Raw genomic sequence first — 25,407 nt, 5'->3', positions numbered from 1 at the left:
GTGCTAGCCTCACAAATCATGTACATGTGTTGAGTGAAAGGGGTTAGTAAACGGTACATAGCAGGCTCTTGTATACAGAATACAAATTTGCACAGGTTCCGGGTGCGTTTTTTGGTCGCCCAGAGTGAGACGCCATGGATGACATAGCCTTTGACGACAGGAAACACAAGCGCGACAAGAGATCGTTTCTGTCTGTTTCATGGCAGCAACTTGCCGCCGTGGGGCTTGTAGCCGTTCTTGGAGTTTGTTTGGGAGTTTTGATTGGGTATTTTTCCCGAGGTGGCACCGCCCTCCCCACGGATAGCTGGGAGTACATGTTGACCCATGAAGGACCAGCCTGGGTCAGTCAACGCCTCATAGACGACATCAGCGCCGCCAATATAGAGGAAAACCTCCGGTATACTAGACCTATACTTACAACTTGTGCATAAGAGTGCCTATATAGTTACTTTATATTAGCTGAATATAACGCCATTTCACGTTCATCCGCGAGGTGACCTATATCCGTTGTTTATAGGTATTGTTTACAACATATTTCAGAGGATGGATATCAAGTCGACGAACGGTGGTTTCTGGTAATATTTTCAAAATACAGCAGTATGAGACCGCCGTCCGTTGACTTGATAATCCTAAATACCCCATTTCTTAAAATACTTCGGATATACCCGCGAATAAAGGTGAGCTAACGCTAACAACCTCAGAACGTTGTCGGATTACTGCTCAGAAAACAGTCTGCCCGTGCAGTTCAGCACTGTTGAAAGTAATATTCACTGTTTATATATACAAAACACTACCGATCTTTACCGACAACCTCGAACGCCTTTGCGGAAAACAGACAGAAGCTGATGCTGATGCTGAAGCTGATGCTTACTCATACTTGAATGTTCTTCAATCACGCCTCCACTACCACTAGGCTGATGACCTCGCTGCGACCGCCCTGTGATTTGACCGAGCGCTCAGCGAATCCAATTGATAAAAAAAAAACGATTTTTTTTCGATTTGGATGGTTTTTTTAGTGTTTTCAGTCCTAGAGCCTACTTTTACATTTTGCACGATATTCCAATCATCAAGGGTCGCGCAAATTCAACACAGTAGGTAGTACTTAGCGAGATCGCAACACGATCGCCGTCTAGTGGAATGGGGGCCTTGAATAAAGCTTTTTATGGCTCTTGGTGGAAAATGTTGTCACATACATGATGACTTTGGTGCACCAAATCGTGATTTTTGGCACACTGACAGATTAGCCAAGAGGCTCGATGCGCGTCATCGCCAGGTAAAGTCGTGTAAGCGCCTTAACCAAGTTGAAAGTATTTGTTTATGCATAACATTCTATGCGCAATGCTTTGGCACACTGACGTCAAAAATCGCAATTTGGCCAAAACAGGTAAATCTTATGTGTGGTATTCCTTTCACACAAATGGCAAGATGCTTAAATTTTTAGATCAAGACATCTTATCACAGCCAACAAGTCTTTTATTCCTGTATTCAAGAACCTGATGATTTAAATGCAGAAAGTGGCCTTGTAGCACTACAACTACACTCAAGGCTACCACACTAGTGTAACTTTAACAAGTATACTCAAAGCTACCACACAACACATGTTCCTATTTTTACGTGTTTCTTGTCATATTGACCATCTTGGGGGAAAGGACATTTCATGCCCCTTTTTTGAAATCAAGCGAAAGCCAATATTAATATACGCGCATTGATGGCATCTACAAAATTTACTTGCTGTGGCCTTACGACAGGCCAAGATCAAGATCTTGATTTTCAGAACTTTCGGCGTGAAGACAGGTTTTAAAACAAAAACAGGTTTGGTCTTGGACTCAAACATTGGAGACCACAGGTGATTTTCATCAAGCGTACTCCAGACCTTGCATGAGAAAAACCCGCTTGAATAACCTTTTTAACCCCCTCTCTCGTCTTTGGCTTTCTTAGGGTTGTCTGTTTGTCATAACCTGGGTGCTATAATACACATGCGTAGTTACTACTCCCATACTCGTAGCCTGGAGTCCAGCCTTAGTCTGCTCTCCGGAGCCCTTCCGGAGCGGACCATTGAAGCTAACAACACTGGGCTCCCGGCTACGGTGGCTACCATACTCACCCCCTTCCATACACGTCTCTTTTTTGAGAGAGCGAGCTACTCTCTTACTCCAAGCAGAGGTCTGTCGGACTGAAAGAAAACCTTACATAATAGAAATCCAGATAGAAAGGCCTAAAAGACGTCCATAAAAGAGCCTAACCTCTAGTATAGCAGCGAGTATGGGAGCGCGGCGGTAGTAGATAGCCGGTAGTACATAGAATGGCGCCCAGGCCATCCCATGATGTTTGATCCTTTTCGACCCCGAACCATATTTCTGTAAGATACCCCGAGTGTAAGATATCTGCACACCTCACGCACTTCTCGGCAGTGTGCTGAAATTGTCTCGGTGTTTCCAGTGCAAACGTATGGGGAGGTTTAAAACCTTAAAAATTCATAGGCGTGCGGTATTAACGGGCATGGGGGTAGGGTAGCGTTCCCAGCACCGTAGCAATACCGGGACCTCCCGATGGTATGGTTACCACTTACCAGGCTACTTGTTATTCCAATCTAATCTGAGCCTTGCTCAAGTATTTGCTAAACATCCAAATGACGCAAAAATGCAAACAAGTTTGTGTGGATTGTTTTGAAATGTTCAAATTTTCCATTGAACAATAAAGTGGTTAAGTATGTTTAGAAAGGGCGGGATCCCCACGAGTTGACTCCATGCCCTGCATACAATACGTAGTCCAATCCAGATTGTCCATCACAAGTTAGTTGTTTAACCAATGAGAGAATAGCAATTATTGGCTCGTCTAATGAGAAAGTCACTGAATTCTGTCAAATGTTTGCCTTTTTACTCTGTGATTGGAGGGTAACCTCCGTCGACAGAGTATTGTAATCGGTCTATGTCTTGAGTGTTCGTACCTAACGTTACTGTATATCTCTAATAGATGTTCCGTTTGTTGCATTCGTATGTGGTTTGGCATGTTGTCTGTACTCAGTTGCGCGATAATGCACGTTCTTTTTTTGCTGTAGCTGTTGTTATAATCGATGTAATAATTTCAGAAATCGCCCCTATATTTTCGGTATTATGAAACAGGCAATGTGGTTTCGGCGTTTGGTAATCAGCTTATCTCCAAGCAGATAGCTAGGGCGGGTTATGTGTTGTCCGATGCAAGAACAGCTGTCGCGGTAGAGACACGTGAATCCCTCTGCCGCTTTGAGCGTGTTGTTGGCTGTTCTATGGTTATCAGTGTTTCGTCGGCGTAGTAACATATATATAGTTGTAACTGATGCGGCGAAAGTAACAGAATGATGAAATTGAACAGATGTTCGTCGTATTATGTGTAACAACAACATCTGACGTCGCGGAACAACTGTTTAGGGGTATTCCTGACAATTTTGAATATTTCAATTTTACATTTCGTGTTATTCTTTTGAGATGGTGATTTTGCTGTTGATGCCTACCGGATTGTGTTTTATATTTGGGAGTAATAGGTACGGTAGCATTTAACTAAGTTTTTGGTATAAGTCGATGTGATGTGTCCTATATGCGATATAAACACCACAGAAGACAGCACAACCGACGTAGACACCATAATTACGTCCCAGAGTATGTTACCTACGGTCACTTGTCTTTATTTTGCATTTCTACGTTTTTTATTTGGTCATCATCTGGTGCAAGGAACACTTCTAGTCCTTATCGTGAGGTGGCGTAGCCGCAAGGTGCTGTGTAAAAAAAACCTTGCTGGTAATTGCTGGGAATTGTGTCCTACGGACTCTTTTTTTTTCGTTTTTAAGGCTTCTCACTCAGACGACGCGTCTCGCCGGTACTGCATCTGACCTTCAAGGCGCCCAATACATCCGGGACAGGTGGTTGGCTGATGGGTTGGATCACGTGATGTTGACGCCCTATGACGTCGCCTTGTCTTATCCAACAACTCCGAACACCGTTACTATGGTAGCAGCAAACGGGACGGTAGTTTTCACCGGCAGGAGGATAGAGGAGGGGTTTGAGAATGACCCTGATGCCGTCACGTATTACAGTGCCTACTCCCCACCAGGAGAGGCGGAGGTAAGTTCGCACCATACAGTATTTATCCGAGACCCCGAGTAAAAAAAAAATAATGCGACAAAATCTTAAACACTACGTAAAATTTATACGTAAAAGCTAGCGTGGCACGAACTTCACTGTCACTGTGGTGTGTGGTGCTATAATACCCTTTTAGATCGTACGAATTGGTATGAGATCTTAGATTTCATAATGAACGCAACTTTTTTTTGGCCCAGTTGCTTTTTTCTTCCAACGCAGCATCTATGTTTGAGTGCCCAGAGAATGTCATCCATATAATGAACTCACTGTGGCCTTTTTTGATGGCATTAGTTTTCATAATTCAATTGACTTCCAGGGACAACTTTTTATTTTTCCCCATAGGGTGACCTGGTATTCGCCAATCACGGCTCTATGGAAGATTTCCAGTATCTAGTGGACCAGGGTGTGGACTTGGCGGGAAAAATCGTCATCGTGAAATACGGAGCCGTCGGTCGTGGGGACAAGGTGACCTCATGACAGCCTTACGTTGTCGCATAACTTTGAGGGAATCTGACCAAAGCTTTTTTTTTCAAAGAACATGCATCGCACTACATTTGCTGCATGATGTTTCAACCTATCAAGCCACAGATTTTGTCTGATTATTCTTTTCAATGGGAAAGTGTAAAGTTTACGCATTTATCAAAATGATGAATCAAAATAAATTTCTCCACCACAATGAACCTGTAAATACTGTGCATAGCACATGCCTTCTCTGTCACGACGACCAGTGAACGATTGTTCGGTGAGCTAATTTGGATCGACATCACTTTCACTTTCCTCAGGCTGTGAACGCGGAAAAGTTTGGCGCGCTGGGCGTCATCGTGTACTCCGACCCGGGAGACTATGGCAACCCTGACGGACCCAACTACCCGGAAACGTGGTTTCTCTCCGGATCCGGCGTGCAACGCGGCTCCCTCAACGGCGATTACGGTGACCTCTTGACACCAGGATACCCGGCAAAGGGTAACGCTATTTCACAATCCTCCGCGGGGTAACCTATATCCGTTGTTAAAAAAAAAACGGTATTTAGGGATATTAAGTTGACGGACGGTGGTTTCAAGCTTTAACAGTTTGAAAAACATACGTTCTTTTAAAAGCAAGGTTAGGACGGTGGTTTCAAACCACCGTCCTAACCATGCTTTTAAAAGAACGGGTATAGGTTACCGCACAAACTGGGGTGATCGAACTCCATCTGTATAGGTAGAAGAGATTCCGGACCAAAATTGCACTGTAATTCTAAACACAATAATCAGACTTTCCCATTTTCTTCTTGACAGAGTTAGACAGTCGAAATGTATGTCAGTCCAATTTTGTGTTATAAATTAGGGTTCATCTTTGATTCATCATACATCGAACTTGTGATCAATGGTGCTGCGCATCATCCACACACAGGTAACACTGCTGTCCTTGGTGCTGAACACCACCCACCCACAAACACACCTGTCCTTGGTGCTGAACACACTTGTCCCTAGTTCTTAACACCACCCGTCAACGTACACCTGTCCTTGGTGCTAAACGCCATCCACACACAAGTAATAAACATCCTGGTACTAAACATCAATCATTCCAAGCATTTGATAGACCTGTCTTTGCGTATGTATGTATGTGTGTGTGTGTGTGTGTGTGTTTGTGTGAATGGTATAAGTCGAGAAGCTGCCGATAGATCATTATTACAATTGGTAAGTTGGTAGGGTACAGGCAAATGAAGGTCAACTCTCATAACGGGCCTCCTAACGGCTTTCTATTGTGGCAGAACTTCTAGTTTGTATACCTTCCCGTGTATAAAGCCTGTACACTTGTGCACAGAATACGCCTACCGCACAGACATCAACAACATCACAGCAACTGGGCTGGCGTCAATCCCCACTCAGCCAATAGGATGGGAGGATGCTGCCACACTCATGAGGTGATCACTACAAAGATTTCGATTGGTGATAAAATCAGTTATGGAGCAAAGTAGAGGCAGCTGGGGATGTATGTGTTTCTCCGCATGCATGCTACTGGAAAGGGACCCATTGGGCTTGGTCCACTAGTCATTGTAACCTTACTTGTCGAAGGGGAATTTCATCGGAACAATGAACCTTTCCACAACATCTGTCTTCACGACAAGTGGAAAGATTATCTCACCTCTTTCTTGAGTTCTTGAGATCCCTTTCACTTGTATTTTTGACAGACACCTGTCCGGCCCAGCGGCTCCAAGTGACTGGCAGGGCGGGCTTGGGTTTAACTACTCGGTAGGACCCGGCTTTGTGGGACCGTACGCTAACAGGTTGGTTGTGGTGTGCGTGTGTTCATTAGTATCCCTGTCTTTCTCTCTTACTCGTCACTAAAACTGTAACTAAGGCGGGAAACATGATTTCGAAATGTGATCTTCTACTGAGAGAATCTGTCAACGTTCGAAAGTTATAAATGCATACCTTACTGTATAGCTATGGAATTTTCTTTGAAAATTATCTTATGTCGTACATACCTGCTGTTTTAACCACAGGAAGGTGCATTTGAAAGTGACCAATCAAAACGTTCTGAGGAGAACCTACAACGTCATCGGCACCATCAGGGGTAGTGTGGAACCGGGTAAGGCTAGGTCATCCTTTCCGCTCAGGGGTTCTTCTGAAAGTGATCTCGAACTAATGAATAATGAAATCTGTTTTACACAGCCAAGAGTTTTATTCAACCATGGCGAAGATCCGATGGCTGACAGCTTCACCGTCAAGAACCCACCACATATATCGAAAACACTCGAGTTTCAAAACCGACAGTCCTATGGCCGCCCATGGGCAATTACTGGTTTTCGGAGTTAAAGCGCCGAACGAGAGCCGCTACAGGCCCTTGCGGTTTCTGTAAGTTCCTCACAATTCAGCTCCTGGCTACAAAGAGAGAGTAGTCGGCCGCCTCAATGATAACAGTATAAAAATGAAACTATTCCGTGTTAACATTAACTGGCTTCAGTTAAAAAGGATATGTCTATTGCGAATCTCTTTTAGATCGTTACGTTCTGTACGGAAATCACCGTGACGGCTGGGTGTATGGGGCGGTGGACCCGACCTCTGGCACCGCCTGTATGCTAGAGATCATACGGGTCCTTGGCGCACTCGTCAAGTCTGGTATGTCTTTCCGCCGTTGTTGTAGAAATTTTAGTAAGCAGTTTATGCAATTCCTTTTGTAAAAGTTTGTTCAATGAACATAGAAGTCTGCTTCTAGAAAAAAAAAGATAATTTTTAAAAGTTGCTGTGCCAGGTTCTGAACCGGCTGCTGTGTTTTATTATGGGAGCTATTCAATGAGCGCTCGGTTGAGGTACATAACCTGCGTAAGGTAACGTTAGTGCGATCATTTGTGTGGCAATTAGTGCTATGTCTTTGTGTTAGTCTTCTTTTTCTTTTGATTCAAGCAACAATTTTCTTTGTCACTATCCATTTATTGTAGGAAGTTGGAGACCGAAGAGGACCATAGTATTTGGCAGTTGGGGTTCGGAGGAATTCGGTTTGATAGGGTCAACTGAATGGGCAGAAGTACGCCATTTCATCTCTTGTGGTTCTTAGAACTCAATAATTGTGTATTGTCAACGTAATCTCCTTATAGCTTTCTTAGTATCATATTATTTAGTACAGACCCGTATTCAACATAGAAGAGTGATTGATGTCAGTCGAAATGTCCTGAGATAATTAAACACCTTATCCAGTTGCAGATATCGATTATTGCCTTCAACAATTGTTTACCTGGACGTCTATCCTTCATCAAGGAATTCAACATAGGTTTCTTTCATATAACGTTAGATTCTATGCATTAAAGCGACGTGCGACAAAGACAAAAATATTTTGCCTTGCTAACGTTACGTTTTTGTCATTTCAGGAGTATGTCAAGACCTTGACACAAAGAGCTGTTGCCTACATTAACGTGGATATAGCAGTTATGGGTATGTAAAACATTCTATAAGTGTGTTTTTATCCACACAACAACAGAATGAACAAAACTTTTGAGCGTTTTAAAATTTTCACAGCAAAGCACAGAAACTCTGCTAAAATAGCTGTTTTTATCTGTGCTAGAAGTGAGTGAACAAAGTACAGAATTGCTCACATGCAGATATACGTATATTTTCAAAATTGTATACCTAACGAAATAGGTGTAAAGAACATATCAAAGGAATTTCAAAGACAGTCATATTTGATGCAGAGATGTCCTTGTGGCACAAATGTTGACGGCTCTCAAAGTTGTGCTCCTGTTTCCAACTAATTGGTAATTGGGAGGCCTGGTTCGAGTCGCGGAGACAGGGTATCTTGGTTGGGGCTACGCCTAACTTTCCAAAGACGCGTAAAATGGGGATCCCGTGTTCGAGGAGGTGCGTTCAAAGGTGAGGGTGCAGCATGCTCCCCCTGTAAAATATATCAAGAAACATCAAAGAGGCTTGCTGACCTATGTGCCACCTAAGGCACTACAAGGCACAACAACATATTGATACAAAGCTTAAAGTGTGTCTCTTTCCAGCAAATGATACCATGCGGGTGCGCGGTAGCAAGCTCTTGCAGACAGCCATCTTTGATGCTACGAAGAAGGTAACATTTCATGTCCTGTTTGTTGTCGACAATTGATGTTCACAATGATCATGTAACTCATGTCTCCATTTCTTTTCAATTGATTATGACACGTGGCAAATGCCAAACTAATGTGTCCTGGACGTTCGCGTGACCATTTCTTACACAGTAATAATACTTGTGCTTGTGGATTGACACTTTCGTCCTGTTTCTGAACTGAAAACGTTTGTTTATGGAAGCATTTTGTCTGAAGGCCCCGTTAATAATTGTGCATATATTCAAGTCCGTATGACTTTCATATTTACAGGTTTGGGTCTTAGGTAAAGTTTCCGGCCAAACAATCATTTTTTGTCCGTTTCATAAATAAGCTGGTACAGGTAAAATGCAACGTCTTTTCTGCAAACTTTACCCGAACCCCCAAACAAATCAATACGCACTCACATGGACTTGAAAAAACGCAAAAGTCTTTTATATGTGCCTCAGGTACCATCTCATGAAAGGAGTCTCGTGTCAGATGCGGGAAACAGAAAGTCTCGCATGAAGAGGGCGGGCCTTGAGAAAAGCTTGTACGAGACTATGGTTGAAAACACACCAAACGTCAATGGACAACCAGCTGAAACTCCGCGGTAACGTGTCAGAAATAGTACTTACAGGGTATATGGTAGAAATAGTACTTACAGTGCCATATGGTAGGATCTGTCCTTAGTGCTGAACGCTATCCACACTCAGATAAACACGTCTGTTTTATAGTATAATGCTCAACTTTCTTCCAAAACAAAGGTATACACTGATCCAAATTTTCAACGACCACTGTTGCCTTCTTCAGGATCAATATAAGAAGACGACAGTTGAAAATTTGATCCGTTTATACCTGTTGGAAGAAACTTAAGCATTGCACAATGATTACTACCAATACAGATGAGATTCCTTAATAAAACAGTGCTGAATGGCAGTCACACACAAATAAACGCATATGTCCTTGACGCTGAATGCCATCCACACACATTTAAAATACTGAAGTAAAAGTACTGAATGCCATTCACAAATAAATGCTCCGAGCCCTCAGGCTGAACACCATCCACACACAAATGAACGCTCCTGACCTTGGTGCTGAACACCATCCCAACACAAATAGACACATATTTGTCCTTAATGCCGACCACCGTTCACACACAGCTAAACATGCCTGTCTGAACACCATCCATACACAGATAAAACACATATCCTTGGTGCTTAACACCATCCACACACACATATATATAAACATACTTGTCCCTGATGCCAAACACCATCCATACACAGGTTAACACACCTGTCCTTGGTGCTGAATTCCACCTACATAAATAAGCACACACATCTTCGGTGCTGAATGGCATTTGCATACTGGTTAACACACCTGTCCTGGGTGATGGACATCATATACACAAAAAATAGTATTATCGCACCTGTCCTTGGTGCTGAATGCCATCCACCACATATCCTTGGTGGCAAACCCCATCTACACACAGGTAAACAAACATGTCCCTAGTCCACTTTATCTGAACACCACAAAACGAATACACAAACCTGTCATTGGTGTTGAACACCATCCACGTACCACACATAGAGGCTATCCTATCCAAATTACCCACGACCTTTTGAATTTAGGTTTAATTTACTTTCTTTTCTTTTCAGGTTCCTTGAAATGGGCCGTGGTAGTGATTATGTCGTGTTCTACCATCGACTTGGGATTCCATCTGTTGATCTCATGTTTGTTCAAAATCGTGTGAGTACTCACTTGATATCCCCAGATTTCTGTCAGAATAGCACAGAGAGCAAGAGATAGAGTTGTTTCAGATGGGATATCACATTTAGGCCATGTTGATTCGACTATATAATAAAAAAGTTTTTAACCATACTGTAACGTTAAATTGTACAAAGCAGCTCCAAAATGAGCACTTATGTGCTGTAACAGGCAAAAAAATACTGGAAAATGGATATTGATTGCCAAAGTTAGTTCCAAAGTCAAAGATGTGGAAGAGCAAAACTGAAGAATCTACTGTTACGTTTACCATACTCTGTGTTTTAAGTCATTTCTTCACACTTCCAGACGATTTAGGTTTCATAATGAAGGCAACTTTTTTTGCCAATTTTTTTTCTTCCGCATGCTTGCGTCAATTTTGGTGCTTAGAGAGGATATCACTCAGACAATCGCATCAACAAGGCCTTATGCATTTGTATAATCTACATTCCCCAATAATGTACAGTCTCATCTGTAGCTAATACAATCTACCTTGGGGAGGCTCAAAACTGGGCTGAGGTATCCTCTTTTGTGGGCGTGGCTTCCAACCAGCTGCCAGCCAATCAGAGAATTGCTTAATAAATGTTTTTTTAGTTAAATCAGATTCTGATTTGCTGACAGCTTGTGAGATGCCATGCCAACACAACTGGAAATCTCAGCTTGGTTTATCAGAGCCTCCATAATGTAACTAACACGTAGGCTGGGGACGAGGCTGTTTGTAGGAGAATTACAACCTAATGTGTGTTAACAAACACTGTAAATGCTTTATTTGTATCCAGGAGAAACCAGGTGTCCAGCCAGTGCCCATCTATCCCGCCTACCACACTGCCTTCGATACCTTCGATTATGTCAAACGGTTTATTGACCCTGAGTTTAAGGCTCACCAAGCAGTGGCTCGGGTCGCCATAGAAACAGTGCGCGTCCTCTCTGATTCCATGATCCTACCCTTTGACCTCCTGTCGTTTGCGGACAAGATGCAGGCCTATCTGACAGGTGTGCAGTTAGAACATGGGGAGGTGCTGACGGCACAAGGTGTTTCCCTTGGTAAGGAAGGTTTTGGGTGTTTACTTTTAAGTCTAGCATGGTTTTATTAAAAGAAATATGTATCTTAAAGATGTGTACTTGTAAAAACACATTTTATCATCTTGCCTTCTTTTTCTGATAGAATATCTTGAATCAGCAGTCACCAACTTCACTTCTGCTGCAGTGAGATTGGAGAGGAAGATTGGAGATGTCAACAAACTGAAGTTGGTTGCATTTGACTGTAGTTTCTGGTTTAGGATATGATATGAAACTAAAAAAACAACAGCTGTAAATTTCATACCTCAGTGTTCAAGTTATTCTGGCAATTTATTCTTTGGAAAAGAATGAAAGATGCCACTCAAAACACTACGAATTAACATCCGTTTTAAAACCATCTGAAGGGATTAATATGTCTGTAACGCTAGTTTACCTTTATCCCTGGGGTAACTAGTGTATCCATCGCCTTTAAAAACAGGTTTGGCTGGCGTACTTCAACAAAAATGACAAAATAGAAAGCCCGATAAAAACGACTAAAAAACCGTTAAAAACAGCCGGAGCCTAACCTCTGCTTGGAGAGTAGTATTTAGGGACATCAAGTGGAAAATGAAATGTTAAAAAAATATTGCAATTTGAAACCACCATCCATCAATTTGATATAAAAAAAACAACACTATAGGCTACCCCACCGATATAGGTGAACTATCATTGATCATGTTTTCGTTCCAGTCCCCTGGATGTCCGTGCTCTAAACGACAAGTTACTGTACCTGGAGAGAGCATTCATTGACCCACTAGGCCTGCCAGGACCACCCTTCCTCTGGTATGTTAGTCATGTAACATTATACATGTAATGTAACAGAACCATTCATGTTATATAACTAGTAAACACCATCAAGGCATAACAGTACATTAAGGTGCTTAACTAAGTTGAGAAAAGAAATGAGTGGTGCCTTTCCCAAGGGCCCAACATTGGACGAAACACCTTTTGACTCTGAGTCAGGAGAGCACCCCAAGTCCACAATGTCACTGATGATTCTTGAATGTGCTTTGATGCCAGGTATACATTGTGTTTGTATTTTTGTACATATGTGTGGTTGAACAGCATAAAGCAAGAAGCTATCAGTGGATTTCATGAATTTGGTATGTAGTTTAAGTCTTAAGATTTTTGGCCACATGGCAGCTTTCCTTGGTACTGCAGCAGAATTTCTTTTTCTGCATCTCCTGTTCTGGACAGGTTATGGTCATGACTTTGGGTGGTAGATAGCTTTTTAGCTTGGAAAGAAATGATGAACATGTAAGTTTGTGCTCTCTGGTGAGATGTTCTGGTGTGATTCTAAACATGACTGCCTTCCCTGCATGACCCCATGCAGGCATGTTGCGGCAGGATTCAGCAGGTTCAACTCCTCATCCGCTGCCTTCCCAAGTCTGACCGACGCCATCCTGGATGACAGCATCATGAATCCTGAACAACGTTTGGATGCCATCAACAAACGCCTGTCAGTCATAACGTTCATCATCCAATCAGCAGCTAGCATATTAACAGAAGCTGGAATGGAGTCATAGCTTGTATTCTGATGAAGATATCTGTTTTCACACTACCGATTGTAATGGAGTCCAGTCACTTTCTACCAGGACTGTCTCCAGCTTTAGCTATGTTTCTTTCCCATTCACTGTTTGACTTAATTCAAATTGCGACAATTCAATTGTTTCCTTTTATTCAAATTCACAAATTCACTGTTTGGGAGTCCAATTGTTGTTGCTTTTGTTGTTGAATGTAATTTAAAGCTGGCAAAAATGCATTTTCATCTACTTCATATGATGATTTTGGGACAAATGGAGTGAAATTTGTCCCGGGACGGAGGGAGGGTCCTCGAGACAATAATTTTTTTAATCATCTTTGGCAGAGACTGTTATTCATACGAGTTGAACTTCTTTATTAGGCACAATGATTGGAATGTACAAGCTATGTACATGTACATGTATGTAGTTGAAATGTGAATTCAAAGCCCCATGACACCATTGTATGATGCAATACATAGTCTGATAATATAATTACACTGTGTATACCATTGAATTGCAATTGCCATTAAATCTAGAGATCACAAAATATGCTTCTGTATGGTTGGTACTAGTGCATTCCTGAAAAGAACTGATTTGCTCAAAGAAGCTAAGTCACACTCTGATATCATATTCACCTATCTATTTCAAAGGCTATATCCTAATATCTCAACAAGATAAAATGTTAAAGTGCATGTATAGTTAGATAACAAAACAACAACATGTACAGATAGAAAAGAGAATACTAATAACAGCTTCAACTCAATGCTAGTGTGAGTGATTTCCAAACAGGGGCTTGGCTGGGCAGTTTGCTTGGACAGAAAGTATGACAGATAACATACACACAAATCACTCATGAGCATGAGCCAGAATCAGCTGGCCTGGCCCAAGTTTGAAAATGTGACCCTGGCATAACTGAAAACTATGCAGGTATCACTAAGTGTTGCCAGGGATGACTGTAGAGTTAGGCATCAGAATGGTGGTCCATTGATAATGATACTTTTGAGGTATGCAGTATGTTACAAAGCAGATCTCAGTCACTCTTTGATAATGAACCTCACCTCAGAAGACATACATGTATGACATACCCAAGTGCACTTAACTAATGATACAACTTTTTTAAAACTAACTGTGTCTCCTATCTACATACTGCATCTTGGATAAGGTACGTATACAGGAAAATAAACATTGTGCTTCTGAACAAATCAGGGTCGGATTCTCTCTTAGATTTCTCTCTTTGATCTAGATCTAGATTTCAGCTGAAATGATCCGACAAATTAACTTTAACAAATGAACGTAAATCTTAAATGCATCAGGGAACTGGTATTTTCATATTTTACAGATATACATTGTACAAGTACAATTTTCTATTGCAACAGACATGCCAGGAGAACATGATAAAAATAAGTTACCAATGTTTTTATCACCCATATGGAACATTAGATGTCCCTTGCCATCAGTTGATCCATAAAAAGGCTACAGTTGGCAGGTTTTTGCTAGGGTCTGCTGGGTATCCAGAAACATTTTTTTCCTAGGGCAAATGTCTTTAAAATCATTTGCTTCAGATACAAGCTGTAAAATCTCGTTGGTCATGGTCTGCTGCCCTCGAATACTGGCTCAGGTAAATGCCCCACATCCCCATTTTAACAGCTCTTGGAGCTACATGTAATATACTGTGATCAAGAAATGTTGAATTTCATTATTATCTAATATTTCTGCATAATTGTAAAGACATAAATGCAGTGCTTTCTGGTGTAAATGTAATAAATAAACTTGAGGCACTTCTAGATTTCATAAATCTCTATCTAAATCTAATAATAACACAGCAAGCTTAAGTAAAATGACAGCATGTTAAGAGGAATGTAACATCCATTGGCATGATACCGGTCGGTTTACTGCAATTTCTCAAGCAATGCTAATTTGGCAAATGATCAACGCATCATTTTCTCCAGTTACATGTTGCTGTTACAGCTTAGCTTTGCCACTTCTTCTGTGTAAATTGTTTTGTCTCTCTGGCCTGCTAAAAACATAATATTGTAATTGGAACACACCGCGGAATTGCACGGAGAACGGGCGCGTGGTTGGAAGAGGGTGCACTATACCGGTCGAACGAAACACGGCACAATTAACTGCCGCTATGTACCTTTATACATCCTCTGTTGTTCCTTTCTTTCCTGTTAGTAGTTGCACAAAACAAAAATCTGCATGAGCATACAAAAAGTCATGAGAAAATGGGCGTATACTGACAAGAATTTTCATTTAATTTTGGTCCGTCACAACCGCTATGACGTAAAACTTACTGCTGGCCGTAGCATTAAAAATGGCGGGAAAATGGCGGCGTACGTTCAATTTGACCCATTCAGCCGTAGATCCGGGCGATAATGCAACGGTTCCTCACACTTTTACACGAGTTGTAGGTCACCAAAAGAAATTCAAGATTGCTGTTGAATCATGCTCGTCTTGTGCCGTGAGCACATGTGATTATTATCTACAAATCTGGCGATGAACGTGACAGTGTGTTTGTCCCACGACGAGCTCGCCTGCCCCGAAAATGACCTGAAAACTTTTGGCCTTGTTGTCTTCGAATGCATTGTTATCGATGCTTTGTAAATTATGTATTGGACACCTAGATGTCTGAAGTGTGCAAACCTCAGAAATAACTATTGTTGCATGTGTAGATCTCTTTAAGTTCCACTATTTTTAATCGACCGGTATAAGGCTTATGACCGGTATTATGCCAATGCATGTTACATTGTATCTTGTTTCTTCTTATCAATCTTTGGCAAAATCCTTGATGGCCTCAGTTAGTATGGTCACTGGCCTTTGTGTTCCTGTTCAGGAAGAAAGACAAATGAATCATATATTTACTGTTGGGTAAATTATCAGTACCAAATGTGACTGCCATTACTGAACAGTTACTAACAGTTATATTTCAGTAACAGTTCAGTAAATCAGCCACTTTCATTCTTGTAATGTACCGGACAACAACATACTGGTAAGATTATCCTATGATCTTTATAATACTGAACTCTACTGTCAGTTTCTATCTGGACAGTACTGAAACTTGTATTAACTAACATGCTACAACAAAAATAGACCAATCTCTACTGCTGTCTACCTCTTACTATCAGCTGCTGTTCCTCTTTAACTGTCCCTGTTCCTCTAACTCAAAATGGCCATATAGAAAACTGTAGAAACTAGGATGACAAAGACTTTCTTAAACTGTTGAGGACAAGTATATCAGATTCTGCATTCAGAATCATTTAAAAAAAAATGAAGTAGCAAATATAAGAATGAATAGATAGAATTACTAAAGCCTAAATGAGAAATGATATAACGTAGTGCTACCAAATGTCATCCAATTTGGACCGACAGAGCCCATATCAGCTCTTCTACAAAGAGCAATGCATGGTCTCCAAATATGTAATCATACTGGGGTCTCTGGTGAATTATGCTAAAACAAATCTTTTGATGTACAAAATGTATCTTCTTTCATTATCAATATGCAGATGTACACATTAGTGAGTAGATACATTTCATGATAAGCGGCCTACATTGGGCAGTACACAAGGTATGTTAGTGCTACGTTACCAGTTTCCACTTGAGCAGCTTCATCCACTCATTAGCCTCCTCCTGGGTGTTGGCGTACATGTAGAACGTACGGCCGGGGAATGTCAGGCTGGAAAAAAAGTACAAGTCAGTAACGTTAAGAGTTATGCCATGTTGAATGGATTATATGAATGAATTCCACACCAGCATCAATTTTCATCCATTTCCAAAAGAAAAAAAGTTTTGGATCATACTGTAAAACATGCAGAGCAGTGGCAAAATGGCCACATTCCACATTGTCACACAACTAACCTGAAACAGTTGGACTTATTTTGGGTGAAGTCTGGGGCCACTCCTGTACATGTATTCAAGTCCAGTACTCTCAAGGCATCCGTGTCCTAAAAATCAACAACATAGCTCATGTCAGAGTAAGGGACAGAAAAGGAACAAGAAAAATGAGAGCATTGGTAATTCTTTCCTCAATAGCACCAGCTATATATAATGGGAATGTGACAAAAAATAACAAGGCAATCAGATATGGCATAATATCACCCCTTTGTCCATACTGCTTTGTGACACTTCCAGTACCACAGGTGCACACTAGCACACATGCATGTTCATATTGACACACAAGGAGTACTAAAATACTGTAAACTTAAAAGTTTGCAGTGATTTGATTTCGTGGTAAGCTATGATAAAGCTATTTAGTCACATATTGTAGCTACACTGTAATTGAAACACAAACGTCTTTACGGAGAGCCAGTTTGAAACCACCTCCCAGTGACTTGGCAAATTTACTACACAGAGTTGCCTCAAACACAGCACAATACTGTACATAACACAGCACATATATGTAGTGCTCAGACAAGAAGGTAGGCAGGCAAAAGATGGAAACAAAATTTTGCAGTGGTTTAAATTTGCACTGAAGAGGTCGCTGCACGAACATAAAACCTCCGCAAACTTAATTGCATTTACAGTACGATATGGTAACATACCAGTCTTGCTCTGAAGTACTTCATCTCATTTCCCTTCAGAACAAACCATCTGGTCTTCCACGACTGCATGAGAGGGACGAAAAATCAGAAACATTTCAGAAAATACACAACATCATTCTGTAGTATAACGACATAGACTAGTAGCATCAGCTCTCTGGAGATGCTCTTTATTTATCTATTTGTTTGTTTTTATTGCATATTTGGTAAACCAACTCAAGGCATCATACACCAGGTTTGTACTGAACAGTACAAGCTGCATACCCAAACAGATTTATTTGGTCCACTCACACCGGGGTGGACACATATTCTTTTCAAACAATTCTGGTGGCTTCTTTTACATGCTTGAGGTGTGGAAACTTTTTACCATCTTACCTTGAAATTAAACCCCTGCTTTGTAAGATATCCCTCCTTGGATGCAATCTGGAAAATAATAAAATAAAAGAGCTATGTAAAAGAAGTTCAAGCCAAAATTCAATTAAACGATCAAAATGTTTTATCTTTTGGCTTTACTAGTCTGGTCATATGTTGCTTGAGTATGACACTTGACAGTATGACAATCTTAATGATCTGAAGCAAATCTATCATCATCTTCAATGTTATACACATAATCATTGATTCTGCAACCAACGCATGATAAAATAACATCTGAAATAATTACTGAAAATTGCATGCATCAATACGTGTAAAGTCAAGAATGTCTTATTTGTCAAGTACCCATTAGATAGCTCACTACTTAAGACTTCTAATCTAAAAGAGACAGCAAAGTAACATTCATTTTTTTGCTGATGTAAAAAGGAATGATCAGACATGCCAGCAGTTAATAGAGCATTTACAAGAGTGCTTAGCAAGCATGTGCATGAATGTTATGAAATTAGTCTGAATTTGTAAGAAAATGCATGAATATCTATGCAAAAACACATGAATCTTATGCAAAATGCACAAATTACTATGCAAAGAGGCACTAATTACTATGCAAAATAAGGCGGGAATCTTATGGAAAACCATCTTCCCCTTGCCAATGTACAGCTGCAGTTCCTACCATAGGCTGCTGGAAAAATAGTAGATATTGGCCTGATAGACTGAATGATATGGCAGAGGAGTTATCTGTTTGTAGTGCAGTTTGCTTCCTATTTGCAAGATTTCTACGGCAACATAGCAAACAGTACAATCATGTGGCACATCATTCAGTCTGTTTGGCCAATTTCTAATATTTTTGTAGCAACCTATGGAATTTGGTATAGACTAGATATAAAGTCTAATTTAGCAAACTCAAAGGAATGATAAAATTAATGGCCCAATTTCCCTCCGTCTATACGGTGTCATAAAACATGGTTGGGTCCTATAATTTATAAACACTGTATACACCACTGAGTGAGTGAGTGGGCAGGTCATTAACCCTACTATCACCATCTGCCATTTGCCAATGTGGAGAGCAAATTCAGTAAACTCACAGGTATGATAACATTAATGGCCATTTTTTCCCCTATAAACCACCAAGTGGGCAGGTCACTGACCCTATAGACATCAGCCACTTGCTAATGTAGAGAGCAAATTTAGTAAACTCACAGGAATAGTCTTAGTCGAGGAGGAGTTGGCTACAGCTGGAGCTATGCCATCATGCTGCCCAAGAGACGCGTGGACGGTCACAGTATCGTATACGTCCGGTTCAAGCACATTACGGGAATAGGGGTGACGCAGCACTGTGAGAATGCCTACAGCCAGAAGTAAGAGTCAGATGCATTATGCTACCATACTTAATGCATGTACTAGGCATCTATCTGTGTGACCCCTGTGGAAGAAGATGCAATGGTTTAGACCTCTTGTTCATGCTGCATAGAGAAACAAAGGCTGACTCTTTTATGCCAAATAGCAATTACTCATTGACAAGCAACTGGACTGATTCTGTTATAAAATCATTGAATCACTGACAAGAACAGAAATTTCTGTGAAGTTCAAGGCCAGGCTTTTCATTTGATCATTTCAAAATTACCTTGTATGTTGACACACTGCACAACAGTGCACTTGTTTAATTGTAATATGATGTTTAAAATATGGTATCTTGAGGCATTTCAATTTTGCATCATTAAACTGTAACCCAAAAAAGATATTAATTTCCAGCACACATACATGCCATGGGTTCAGGGGACTTATGAACCACAGAACCTAATATGTGATCACATGCAATGATGAAGTCATCTCAATACAGGATATAGAAAGTGTTTGAATGAACGAGTCCATTTAAAATACTTGAGGCAGCATCTTCCATATGGATCACACCGACAGGTGCCCTTGTCATAAGGACTTACGGACGGAGCTCGAGTTTCGGCTCTAAGATCATCCTCTGTCTTTCCGGACTCCCAGTGCATGGAAATGCCCACCTGATCATACACGGGTGGTTCCATGACTTGACGAGGATAAGGGTGCCTCAATAATATAACCCAATTGCCTACAGGTGATTCAGAGGCAAGACAACGCAATTAGACTAAAATCAACAGAGTTATTAAACTCAGAAGGCACCAAAACTCATCAAAATTTAGGCTATGTTGAGTTGATTAGATGGCTGACATCAGCATATTGATTTTCATCCATTTCCAAAAAAAAAAGAAGATTTTCAACCGTACTGTAAATTCTACAAAGCATCTGGAAATTGAGCAAATATATGCTGTGAATTGCAAAAATATCAGAAAATGTATACATATGTCATAGAACGGCAAAGTCAATTCCAAAGTCAAGGAAGAAGATGTCAAAGAATGAAAATGAAGAACTGACTATAGTATACCATACTCTGTCTGTTTAGCAGATTTCCCAGAGGACATCATCCATATTACCAAATCAACATGGCATTACTGATGAAAAGAAAACTACAAGTTACATGTAGTATGAACCTGCTCATTACGGAAAAAGTGGGACCTTCTAGTATGTGCTTCTAAAAGAAGTCGAGCTCAGATTGTTTTCTATAGCAGTCCTTAGAATAGTCACTTCCTCAAATTGTCACCATTGTTATCTTGCACCTTTGCTATTATATATATATTCTTCTTTGGGATACTGTTCCATGTTGCAATCAGTCCTTTGCCAATCACTGGGAAATACAACTCATTACATGTATTTATTTTTTCATGAAAGTATCATAGCAAAAAAAACATGCAGTCACTTACAAACTAATCTCTAAATTTTGCATACACGATCTCGCGAGACAGAAACAGGTGCATGAGAGAGAAAAAGGTGCGAGAGAGAGATATGTGCGAGAGAAAATTAGGTGCGCCAGAGAGAAACCGGTGCGAGAGAGAAACAGGTGCGTGAGAGAGAAACAGGTGGGAGAGAGAGAAACAGGCGCGCAAGAGAGAAACTGGTGCGTGAAAGAGAAGCAGGTGCGCAAGTGAGAAGCAGGTGCGCAAGACAGAAACAGGTGCGCAAGAGAGAAACAGGTGCATGACAGAGAAACAAGTGCGCAAGAGAGAAACAGGTTCGCAAGTGGGAAACAGGTGCGCAAGAGAGAAGCAAATGCACAAGGGAGAAGCAGGTGTGCGAGAGAAACAGGTGCGCTAGAGAAACAGGTGCGAGAGTGAAAAACAGGTGCGCAAGAGAGAAACAGGTGCGCGAGAGAGAAACAGGTGCGCAAGAGAGAAACAGGTGCGCAAGAGAGAAACAGGTGCGTGAGAGAGAAACAGGTGCGCAAGAGAGAAACAGGTGCACATGAGAGAAACAGGTGCACATGAGACAAACAGGTGTGCAAGAGAGAAGCAGGTGCGCGAGACAGAAACAGGTTCACGAGAGAGAAACAGGTGAGCGAGACAGAAGCAGGTGCACGAGAGAGAAACAGGTGCGCATGAGAAAAGCAAGTGCAGGAGAGAGAAGCAGGTGCGCGACAGAAACAGGTGTGCATGAGAAACAGGTGCGTGAGAGAGAAGCAGGTGCGCAAGAGAGAAGCAGGTGCGCAAGACAGAAACAGGTGCGCAAGAGAGAAACAGGTGCGCAAGAGAGAAATGGGTGCGAGAGAGAAACAGGTGCAAGAGAGAAATAGGAGCAAGAGAGAAACAGGTGCGCAAGCAAAACAGGTGCTCGAGCGAAACAGGTGCGCGAGAGAGACAAGACTACATATTCTCTCATATTTTCTATAAGTAGAATACTTATTACCTGACTCTCCACCAATGAGAGGTTGGTTTGCAAAGTGCTCAACAAACTCTTGTAGAGACTGGAACACCCCCATTCCAAACTGATACTGCTTGCCATCCCATCCAATCTGGAAGTGTTTTACTGAGTCTTTGCACCTTAAAGAAACACCAAACACAGGCAGTGAACTTATAACATTCTGGATCTGAAAGTTAAACTATAATTTCCAGTACAAAAAATTCAACCCAGATTTTGGACTGACTGACAACTCCAGTCTTTGTCAAGGAATAAGCAATTCACTGTCTCTGTGACATCATGTTATGCAGATAGAACATGTGACTATGTGAGCAGTACATTTATGGCGCTACCCCTGTCATCTACATCAGGGCTTTACAACCATCCCTCAACAGAGACGGGGGCACCATAGGCTTTCTACAACTTATGATTCACTGCTCCCATGTCACATGTTTTGTGCATATTGTCAGAGAAGCAATGGATGGCTCATTCCTTGCCTTCAACCAACACGACTTTCAAGTTAAAACTTACAACATCTACACCCAGGATAGCAAAGTTTGTTGTGCAAAACCATGTGTCATAGATCTATTCAAGCTGGCAATTTAGTGACTGTCACCTTCCTCAGGGCAATTCTGACTGGTTCTATTATGTACTGTAGCTTATAGACATGGTCCCAAACATGAAGTATTGATACATATAAATCTGTAGATACATGGTAGGTAGTTCATGTGGAGATATGAAAAGAAATCAGCATTCTTGTGTTGAGGTTGAAAATGGTGTGAAAGTTTTCAGCTTACTTGACTGATAGTGAATATTCCCCAACTCGTGTGGCACTGGAGCGTAGAAGGTAGCTTCCATCCTCTGCATTCGCCATGAGGAGGGCTTCAGCCATGTGACGTGACAAGTCCCCATGGTACCAACTACACATTGGTATGATAACCAAAAGTTAAGTACGCAATAAAAGACCAAAGTGTGATTCTTTTTTCATTAGCTAGTAGTGCAATCCTGTGAGCTACATGTAATTTCAGCCAAGTATACTGGGTCACCCCAACTCTTTGCAATAAGTGTACATGTAACATTAGTTCACCTTTATCCGTTGGGTAACCTATATCTGTTGTGTTGCTAAACAGGGTATCCAGGAGTATTCAGTCGATGGACGGTAGTTTCAAATTGAACTATTTTAAAAATGTTACAGTTTGAAACTATCATCTGTAGGCTTAATTTCCCTAAATATATTGTTCTTAAAAAGAAGGGATAAAGGTTACCCTACGGATAAAGGTGAACTAGCGTTATGTGTTGGGTTCTTTTATGTACAAAGGTTTCATGCTATAAGCTCCCTAATAAACAAGGCTGCCGACTTTATATCTCCATCTGAAAGAACAATGTGATTCAGTTCCAGTTGTGTTATCTAAGACCTGGAAGTGAACATGGGTTGCTGGTTTCATGGAATATGAACCTGAGATGTGGCACAGTGGTACTGTGGCTCTACATTCAGACAGGACAACAGTAGCCCCATAAAACATCAAAGAGCCAACATGTTTTTTTTATGAGTCACCATAAACTTTCTCCACACTGTAAAACTATCATATAACTAGAGTTCGGCGACCTCATACCTCCATGAAAATTTAGAGCTTTCGTAAATTCCATGCAATTGACTAACACATTAACATAATTTATGCATGGTGTTGTTAATCATTGAATAACGTACACATGTCACAATGATAAAATTCCCATTATTAATCATAAAGTGGTTTTCAATTTTTGCATAAATTATGCAAATAAGTTCCTCATTACCATATTTGGTATCTGCTTATATTCCACCTATCATAATTAACATGTGTTACATGTATTGAGGTCCAGTTATTGAAAACAATGGAACTATACAATTTCCTCATTAATTATGCAAATAAAGTCCTCATTTGCATAACATGTATATCATTATGAACATCTTTGCCTAAGCTACCTGCATGCCTAAAATGCAGGCAATCCGTCGTTCCTTTCTGCAGTTATCCTCTTTGGAGTGTCTGGACAAAAACACCCCTGCAGTTCCAAAATTAAATGTTAGAGGGCTGAAACTTGCACCACTTGTTTATGGTGCTATAAGCTATTTATCACCTACATGTCAAGACCATAGCATGTCTGGAACAAGAGATACATTGAAAAAACTGCTATGATAGAATATTCTCATTAATTATGCAAATGTACTCCTATTTTGCATAATTAGTATCTTTTCTTGTAAAACATTGTCTAAGGTACCTACATACCAAAAATGATGAAAATCCGTTGCTCCCTTCTTGAGTTATCCTCTTCAGAAGTTTTTGACAAAAATGCCCCTGCTATAGCAAAACTAGACGCTAGGAGGTCCAAACTTATGTCATTTCTTCCTGAGCACAAGAGCTATCTGATACTCAATAATCGTGACCATAGCATGTTCAGAACACCTAGATAGCAAAACCGGAAGTTGCGCTGCAGTACCAAGGGGAGTCGCTAGGGGGCCCAAAATCTAATCATTTACAGCTTTCATCACACACTACCAACACACCAAGTATGAAACCAATCCACCCAGCCCTTCATGAGTTATGCTGACCACAAATATGCGGACACACAGACAGACACACAGACAGACAGACAGACACACACACAGACACACCAAAAACTATACCTCCATTTTTTCATGGAGGTAATTAATGAATGCCTTTCCACAAAGAAAATGGTCCGATTGTAGCAGGTAAGATAACAAATCCACAGCCAGGAGCAAATGTCTCAAATAGAAAAGCCATTGCTAATGTTTCCATGTGGCCTATAAACTTGCAAAATAAATGTGTATGGCAAAAAATAAGTGGTGGTGGTCAAAACTACCGGCACTCTTTGTGTCAAAATTCAGCCTTAACTTTAAACTTTCACTTTCATTTTCACTTACCCTCCTTTCGTTTTCGTTGAGGGTCATCTTTGTCATGGTAAATTATGAAATAAAAGGGACCACTACGGAGAAAGATCGTTTCAACGTCTGACCACTAGTTAACTTTCTAAGAAATGGTGGCGAACTTTAATGAAAGTCAAACATCGGGCATTAATTATGTGGCAGATGTAACGTATCAAGTTTCTATTTGCAACGACCGTAACTATCGTTAAACATTTATAAAAATGGTGGACTATTTTGAAAGATTCATGCTCCCATCAATCCTTGACACGGGATGACATGCAACGTTGTCAACATAGCCACTTAGAAAATAACACAAAAGTTCGAACAAAACAAAGACGAAACTGGGGAGGGGGGTGACGACGTGACTATCTTTTGAAGACATGCCACTTCCGGGTTGAAAAAAAATGCTCGTGTACAAACTACGTGTTGTATTCAGATGCCGTAGCTAATAAAATACGATCTCTGACCAATCATACAACATCTGTGTAAATTTGATCGCCTTAATCTCACGTTAACCCGGTATAATACTCACTCTAGCTGCTCTACTTCAAAGTTCCGCAACCCAGCCATCATTCCGTTGTCAGTTGTCCTAGTAGCCTCCGCAGCAGACTCTGCCACGGATAATTTTCTCTCTACTCAATGTTTCGTTTTCTATTGCCGACATCTACATTTGATATAGTGACTCCTGTTAATTCATCTTCATGCATTGTAGAAAAAGTTAGCCATGAAAAAATAGTCGCAATCAGCAGGAAAATAATTTGCAACGACCATCCACTGCAGGGACTGCTGACGAGACTAAAACCCACAGGTC

At 40.9% G+C, this 25,407-nt stretch overlaps 2 protein-coding genes across 3 annotated transcripts; one reads left to right on the top strand and one right to left on the bottom strand.

The window, feature by feature from the left end:
- Positions 1-13,588, top strand: LOC118412012 (aminopeptidase NAALADL1-like). The gene is made up of 17 exons (XM_035814591.1): positions 1-397; positions 3,824-4,097; positions 4,458-4,580; positions 4,898-5,078; positions 5,922-6,021; positions 6,289-6,384; positions 6,604-6,689; positions 7,100-7,219; positions 7,540-7,625; positions 7,966-8,029; positions 8,599-8,666; positions 9,129-9,271; positions 10,320-10,410; positions 11,205-11,469; positions 11,591-11,672; positions 12,175-12,267; positions 12,818-13,588. The coding sequence occupies exons 1-17, from the start codon at positions 135-137 to the stop codon at positions 13,008-13,010; spliced, it is 2,328 nt and encodes a 775-aa protein (XP_035670484.1). The 5' UTR covers positions 1-134; the 3' UTR covers positions 13,011-13,588.
- Positions 13,369-25,402, bottom strand: LOC118412014 (dual adapter for phosphotyrosine and 3-phosphotyrosine and 3-phosphoinositide-like). 2 transcript variants are annotated; one of them, XM_035814594.1, is made up of 10 exons: positions 25,129-25,397; positions 22,471-22,593; positions 21,683-21,816; positions 19,115-19,260; positions 17,921-17,968; positions 17,549-17,611; positions 16,866-16,951; positions 16,596-16,683; positions 15,753-15,835; positions 13,369-14,867 (listed from the first exon to the last, which is right to left on the bottom strand). In XM_035814594.1, exons 1-9 carry the CDS (start codon positions 25,167-25,169, stop codon positions 15,818-15,820), a joined length of 747 nt encoding a protein of 248 aa, XP_035670487.1. In that variant the 5' UTR covers positions 25,170-25,397; the 3' UTR covers positions 13,369-14,867; positions 15,753-15,817. The 2 variants fall into 2 exon arrangements, with proteins under 2 accessions (XP_035670487.1, XP_035670488.1); XM_035814595.1 differs by lacking the exons at positions 13,369-14,867; positions 19,115-19,260 and adding an exon at positions 19,855-19,994 and having other exon boundaries at positions 15,777-15,835; positions 25,129-25,402.
- Positions 25,403-25,407: the final 5 nt, after the last annotated feature.

Source organism: Branchiostoma floridae, chromosome 3, assembly GCF_000003815.2.
Source record: "Branchiostoma floridae strain S238N-H82 chromosome 3, Bfl_VNyyK, whole genome shotgun sequence".
Classification (NCBI taxonomy): domain Eukaryota; kingdom Metazoa; phylum Chordata; class Leptocardii; order Amphioxiformes; family Branchiostomatidae; genus Branchiostoma; species Branchiostoma floridae.
This window is presented reverse-complemented; position numbering and strand designations above follow the sequence as displayed.

Bases quoted from the DNA above. Each gene is read 5' to 3' on its own strand.
- LOC118412012 (XM_035814591.1), top strand. From the start codon at position 135: ATGGATGACATAGCCTTTGACGACAGGAAACACAAGCGCGACAAGAGA. The intron at 4,581-4,897 runs GTGACCTCATGA...CACTTTCCTCAG, and splicing joins CCGTCGGTCGTGGGGACAAG to GCTGTGAACGCGGAAAAGTT. The intron at 11,673-12,174 runs GTTGGTTGCATT...TTTTCGTTCCAG, and splicing joins GGAGATGTCAACAAACTGAA to TCCCCTGGATGTCCGTGCTC.
- LOC118412014 (XM_035814594.1), bottom strand. From the start codon at position 25,169: ATGATGGCTGGGTTGCGGAACTTTGAAGTAGAGCAGCTAGA. The intron at 17,969-19,114 runs GTGAGTTTACTA...ATTATTTTCCAG, and splicing joins CCTCGACTAAGACTATTCCT to ATTGCATCCAAGGAGGGATA. The intron at 16,684-16,865 runs GTTAGTTGTGTG...CTTTTTTTCCAG, and splicing joins AATAAGTCCAACTGTTTCAG to CCTGACATTCCCCGGCCGTA.